The 7,141-nt window shown below is 33.2% G+C and overlaps 1 protein-coding gene across 1 annotated transcript; it reads right to left on the reverse strand.

Moving 5' to 3' along the window:
- Positions 1 to 942: 942 nt before the first annotated feature.
- Positions 943 to 6,349, reverse strand: LOC127728798 (uncharacterized). The gene is made up of 2 exons (XM_052236410.1): positions 5,740 to 6,349; positions 943 to 3,338 (listed from the first exon to the last, which is right to left on the reverse strand). The coding sequence occupies exons 1-2, from the start codon at positions 6,330 to 6,332 to the stop codon at positions 1,124 to 1,126; spliced, it is 2,808 nt and encodes a 935-aa protein (XP_052092370.1). The 5' UTR covers positions 6,333 to 6,349; the 3' UTR covers positions 943 to 1,123.
- Between the last annotated feature and the right edge of the window lie 792 nt (positions 6,350 to 7,141).

Consider the following 7,141-nt stretch of genomic DNA (forward strand, 5'->3'; position numbering starts at 1 on the left):
CCAGAAAGCGACAACATTGTTTGCCGATTTCTCAACTGTCTCACAAATAAATAGATTTCTGAGAGAATTTTAATTTTCAGTTTTGATATAATTGTTCATTAATAAGTGAAACAATTTTGTATAAAGTTAACTTTGAAATACTTATACGAATATCAACCATATTTATATAGTATTCTAACAAAAAATACAATTGTTTTTAATCAGCGTTTTTCTTCTTTCAAAATTTGCTTAAAAAGGTTAGTAAGTCGCCGATGATTTTGTGACACTCTTTACAGTTAATTCAATAAGCTGGATAATATTTCTGTTCCTTTTAACAGGAAATTTCAAAACTACTTTGTCAGAAACCATAGTGTCAAGTTAGCTTTGTTGAAGGCTTATACTTTTATTTTTGATACGAATACAAGTAAGTTTCGATGCCCAATTTGATCGGCGATCTGTATTTTATTTCACTGAAAGCTTAAAATGATTTCTGAAACTAATTTTAGTCTTAATTGTATTGTCATCTTGGAAAGAAGTTCAATAAAGGAATACAAAATATTTTCTGAGGTGATAATGCTGTTTGAACTTTGAATGACCCCTTGGTATCTTCCGTCTCTTTTTTATAAGAGGTATCAATTCATTGTAGTACTGAAAAAAATCAACATTATTTTTCGAGATTGTTTTTCTTGTTCACCGAAACTTTATAGACTTTGGCAAGGTTAAAATTATACACTTAGACTTCCATTTCTAGAAAGTCGGGTTTAAACTAAATCTATACAAGTACGCCTAATGACTGGAATTGGAACAAAATTAGGATTATCGAAACAGTGTACCTGTTTTTCCTTTATTTGTGGTAAACCGGAAGGATCAACCAAAAGGTCCTTCGGAAAGATGCATATCCGTTTTTGTTATCCGGCTGCTAAAAATATAAAATGAAGATGTGGTAAAGTTGCCAAGTTATTGCGAAGAAGAGAAAAAGAAGTGTTAAAACAACCTTGTCTTGTATAAGGGATTTAATTTTAAAATAAGTCCATGGTTTACTGTTTTTTTTTTAATATTAAAGTTGAATATGCTTAAATGCCAAAACATGTTTCATCCTAGAAGTTGAATATATATAACTCCACATTCAGATTATAACAGTGTTTCAGTCAGTTCCAATACGAGATAAAATCTTATAAAGACATGTTCTGTCCTTTATGTTTAAAAGATCGAACGGCGAAGAATAACGGACTACAGCTACATCATCTGTTATAACAACACCGTCTATGGTTAAATGTTCGAAATGATCATGACACATTTCAAGGGAGACAACAACAACTCTAGTTTTGTGTAAGATAAAGCCAACTGATACTGGTTTGGTCCTTGTGTGAGGCCATTCAAGGAGCAAACTTCGAACGAATTCATCTGGAATGTGTGTATATAATGGTTTTGTAGCATTGTAATTTGTATCTACTACATAATTTACAAAATCTGTAGTGTAGTCATTTGTTAACAATTGATCAGGGTATTCACCGACATCAATATTTTTTGGGGAATTATCTAACATCGTGAAAGCTTCACAAGTATCGGGAACACATAGCGGCTGTTGTAATAACCACTCAACAGTTTTCATTCGGGCATACGTTTTTTGTTTACTTTGATGTGTATGCACACAATCTTCGGCATCAGTATTATCTATTTTGAATTTATTACATTTCCATTCATCTTGTACTGATATAAATTCTGAATTTAATTTCACAGAGTAAACACTGTTTTGTGTTGTAGCAGTAAATACAGGTTTATCTGGTCCACCTGAATTGGACAAGACAGTATTACTCTCCTCTATGTAGTTTTGAGGAAAACTACTGGAGGAAACGCATACATGTACGCCATCGAACTTTCCATGGAAGTTCAACTCAGCCACACCTGAATCACTGCTAACTCGCTCTTTTCCTTGATTTTTTTCTGTTTTAATTTTATGCAATTGCTTTCTTCTTTTTTCATTCTTATGTTTCTGTGAATGATTATTGTTGTGTTGTATGCAGTTTGCATTTTGAACACAAGTAATATCTACCTGGTTTGGTCTTTTTCTGTATCTTTTTCTTTTCTTTCTGTACCTTTGTTTCTTTGTTTTCTCAAAAATACACATTTTGTTATTTTGATATTGAGTCGAGACATTCTCACAATTTTCATGTCTCAAAACAAAGTCGTGAAGGCAAATGTCTGAGTTACTTGATGAAATTTGACAATTACTTTGTGTTTGCAATATGTTTTCGCTATTCATCTTATTGTATAGACATTCATTTGGTTCAAAGATATTTGCATAATTTATCACGTGATTTCCTGCTACTCTAGATGATGTATTTTTATTATTTCCTGCACTGTTTCGTATTTGTTCAGAACGAGGCATATCATTTATAGTGGTGTTATCATATTGTCTGATATCAGATACGCGGGAAAATATGCTTTCTTTTTTGACAGTACCATTATGGGAGCTGTCATCCTCTAACAAAGATACCGAATTACACAGTGTAACATCCTGATTTTCATTTTTGGTATCTTTAATCTGTCTTTGATGAACAGAAATTGACTTTGAACATTCACCACTGTCTATCGGTTCTGAATACTTGCAGGCTATTTCATTTTGAGCACTAGAATAGGACATAGTTCCGTCTGAAACATTCAACTGAATATTTTCTTTTTTATTATTTTCTGTAGATTCCGATATCATTTTCTTTCGTTTTATATCTGCTTCAGTTGCCTCTGGTGTAGAGACTATAATTGGTAGTGGGCCTTTCGAAAATCCAGGTTTAGGTGTTTGCCGCAGAAAGCTTGGAAATTCCTGCTCCATTGCTGATCTGACACCTGAAAACAATCTTTTAGGAATGTTAAGCTTTCTGCCTGGCGCTCTAAAAGAAGAATCTATTGAACGACCGACAAACTGAGAAGACGATTCTTCTTGTTGAGTCTTGGTTGATTCACTACTGCCTTCAGTTACAGTTTCGTCTGGAGCAAGTGTAATGATAATTGGAATTTTATTGATAACTCCATTAGGATGAGACAATTTAACAGCTGGTAGTTTAATTCGGCCTTCTACAGTTCTTTTTCGTATATGACAATACATGCCATATGTGTCCGAGGTACTTCCAGCATTAACACTTTGGTCCAGTGGTGAAACTCTTTCACGCATTATACAATCAGATTTTCGTACCGGATTTGGCGTTTTACAAGTCTCGGGTTGTGCTTTCTCATGTATTGACGATGGTGTAGACGGTGTTTGTGCAATAGAGTCAACATTGTTACCATTTGATGATTCTTTTAAGGTAGATTTAGGTGAAGATGCTTTAGTCGATTCTTTGTCGATCTTTTCCTTTGATGAGCTGAAAACGAAATAACGGAAAACTTCAACAATAGGCCCAAACAATGTACTTTTATTAGTGACATCACAAGTAACCTTTCTGCACTAGTTTCCAGACTAAAGCAACTGTAATATTAACATAATTTTTAGGGGCCTGAATAAGTTTGCTATTTTTTCAATTGCTCATTTTAACATGGGTAGGCATTATATTTGTCAATATCTTAATACCGAGCGTTAGCGAGGTGTAAAATGGTGACAAATATAATGCCTACCCATGTTAAAATGGGAATAGAGCATGGCATGATAGAATTTATTGTGTCAAAGAGACAACAACCCGACCAAAGAGCATAAAACATCCCAAGGCCTACAATGGGTCTACAATACAACAAGAAAATGTATGGATTTTTTAGATTTATGCGTATGAATAAAAGAAGATGTGGGATAACCATGTGTTGTGTTGTGTTGTGTTTTGTTGTGTTGTGTTGTGGTGTGGTGTTGTGTGTTGTGGTGTGTTGTGTTGTGTTGTGTTGTGATGTGGTGTAGTGTGGTGTCTTGTGTTGTGTTGTGTTGTGTTGTGTTGTGTTTTTTTTCAGACACATTATGCTGAAAACAGATTACTGAAATATGTTATCCTATTGGTCATATAAATATTAGTGGTTCTTATTTTCATTCCTATTCTAATCAATCTAATATCTTAAAACTTCAATATCGAATGATTCATTTTTTTTCAAATCCAATGTCGTCGGGTCAAAAATAACACTCAAAAGATCTCCGTTTCTACTTTTGATTTCCAATAATTGATAAAAGACATATGAAACACAGTTCGTTAATAAAAAATACTAGAAATCAAATAATTACAGACAACAACTGCTTTCCTACTTCATGCTACATTTTACTAGAATTTACATTGAATTTCAATCATCTATGCGGGCCTTTTGTTATTATATTTAAAAAAAACGATTTAGGGAAATACGTAACAAACAAGTTATTTTTATCTATTATGTTGACACAAGAGAAACACAAGTTCAATGTGAATAACCAAACTAACAGCATACATGTACATGTTTGGATACTGACCCAAAGAATATCAAACAATTAAAACTGTCAATCATAGAGAGTTAGCAAGAAAACATTATATAGTCGGACAAGTTAAGGTAAAAAGAAGAAGAAAAAACGAAACGTATCAAACGCAAGTCTCGAACTCTTCGGTTTGGGCGACTTAATTATCGGTACATGTACTTATACATGTAGCATGTACATAGCTATTGTAACCAGTTTGCTTAAGGGGGTGCATTTTTTTAAATTTTTTTTAGCTTCTTGCTTTTTTATCGTTAAACTTCCGCTGTATCATATCACTTGCATATCTATATAAAAAATAAGGAGATGTGATATGATTGCCAATGAGACAGCTATCCACCCAAGTTCAAATGAAGTGGTTGTAAGCAATCATAGGCAACCGTACGGCCTTCAACAATGAGCAAAACCCATACATTATAGTCGGCTATATATGTTTTCATAAAAACTATTCATCAATTTAGATTATTAACATTTCAGAAGTGACGCATTCGACATTCTTTTCCTCATATCTAAAATTTTCCTGATATCAATATGTAGATTTGCTTTCTCAAAATTATGGGAAATAATATAATGAAAGCATATAATGTACTGTAAATATACAAGATACACTATAACAAATGTACAGTGTACATTTATACACAAGTAAAATTACAAATAGAGGATATAATTCATACAAAGTAAGCATCGGACATGTAAATATTATGCATGCGATGGAACAATATTCAATTTGAATTATCGCCCATTTATCAAAAAATCTCAACCAAGAAAAACGTAATCTATCGACTTAGATTTATAATGTATTTCTGAGATTGATCAATTGTTGGTTGCTGAACGTCGAGTGACAAATATGTCATGCATTATCACAACTTGAAAAAAATAACAATAAATACAATAGGTAGGTCCTGTAATAGTGGCCGTCCGGGATGAAGGTCTACTGACTGACACTGTAAAATGAAGGTATATTTGATAGGGACAGAAATTTTGCCTTGCAGCAGGCACTCTCTCTACATGAGGCATCGGATTTAACATCTGTATTTCTGAGAGGCTCAAGTACAACTTATGTAGCTTGTCCGAAAGTCTGTTACAGACATTTATTCATAAAATTGAAATTCAATGTTACTGTTATGTATTACTATAGATTATTGGAATACACACAATCTAGAGTAAAAAAGTACATTCCTCAGTTCAAGGGGCAACAGGAGGAACAAACATTAAAAAGAGTACACTAATCTATGAAATAATAAGTGATTTTTTGTACATGTACCGGACAGGCAAAAACAGTGATTTCAGTAACAAATACAAATGAAAAATGAAGTTACAAATAGTTGGTCAATTAACCGTCTTACCTTTTCTGTAAGTTTTTTGTAGAGTAAGATAATATGCCGATTGTGTTCAAACATAAATCTGCAGTATTTTGAGGTAAAAGATAATAACCCGGATGTTGACTATAAATTTCTCCAGCTAAAAGAATCTTTCGATTGAAAACTTCACCTGGTATTCCAAGAATTCCAAATATATCTAAAAACGACATGAAAACATCCACATAGAGGCTCTCAGGAATCTGTTTTGTCCTTACCAAAGATAAAAGTAATATATTAATTTTGCTCATAAACTTTTCAACAGTTAAAATAACTTCTTTCCTGGTATCCGATACATCACGTTTCAGCTTCATAGACTTCACTTTTACAGTAGATCCATGTAAACACGAAATAGCGCTATATAATTGTTCTTTACAATCAGAAAGGGTCTCAACATCAGCAACATCAAATTCTAAGGAATCGAAAACTTCTTTGATATAGCGGTCTCTCTTTTGATTTGCAGGATAAAACAAAGGCAGTAATTCAGAAATTTCACTTGAAGGTGTTTTACTTATTTTTAAGTTCCACTTTTCTGTCAGCTCTGTATACTTATCTTCATTGACTTCCCCTCTTTTCTCCATTGTTTTAGCAGCACTATTTGATCACGAACTTCACGTTACTAAGGACGTTGTTAAGGAATTCTATTGTATCGTCTACTATGCAACGACGTTTATGACGTCGCTGCAGGACACAGAAACTATAAAGGTAACGTAATTGTCGTTGATAGCAATTTGCACACCATCAAACAATCAGGATCAAAAGATGTGTACTACAGGTAGACAATTTTTACATCTTTGTATTGCTTGTGGATTACACATTTTAAATGGGAGAACATTTGTGACCTCTGTGGAAAGTTAACATCTTTTTAGCATAATGGGAGTAGTGCTTTAGATTATTGTTTTATTTTGGCCAATTATCTGAAAAATATATTATATTATCATATTTTCAACCTCACATAGTAGGATATAAAAGGACCTGGGTTATTAAATATGAAACAATCAAAAATAGAAACCCAACGGTTGCATCTAAGTAAAAACATGAACGCAATACAATCAGGAAAGACAACAACCAACAATTAAGCTTAATGGTTTCTTGATTCGGACAGGCACATACAGAGACAGGAACCATGAAAACCACCTGACTACCTGGCTTGGGACAGGCATGTGAAGAATATGGCGGGGTTAACGCTAAACCCTGCCATTACCTGGGACATTCCGGCCAAAATTGAAGTATATGATTGATTTTATTAAAACAATGACTTCTACTGTTATCCGAGTTAAGAACCTAAAGTTTACACTGACGGAGTTAATGTTATTTAAATTCATTTAATTACAAATTTAGAGAGCATGAAGATAAACATAAACTTTTTCAGTCATAACTTTTATACATA

This window comes from Mytilus californianus, unplaced genomic scaffold (assembly GCF_021869535.1).
Source record: "Mytilus californianus isolate M0D057914Y unplaced genomic scaffold, xbMytCali1.0.p SCAF_2, whole genome shotgun sequence".
NCBI lineage: Eukaryota > Metazoa > Mollusca > Bivalvia > Mytilida > Mytilidae > Mytilus > Mytilus californianus.

Coding starts and splice junctions, on each gene's coding strand:
- LOC127728798 (XM_052236410.1), bottom strand. CDS start 6,332: ATGGAGAAAAGAGGGGAAGTCAATGAAGATAAGTATACAGAGCTGACA. Junction 3,339..5,739: donor ACAAAAAACTTACAGAAAAG/GTAAGACGGTTA, acceptor TTTCGTTTTCAG/CTCATCAAAGGAAAAGATCG.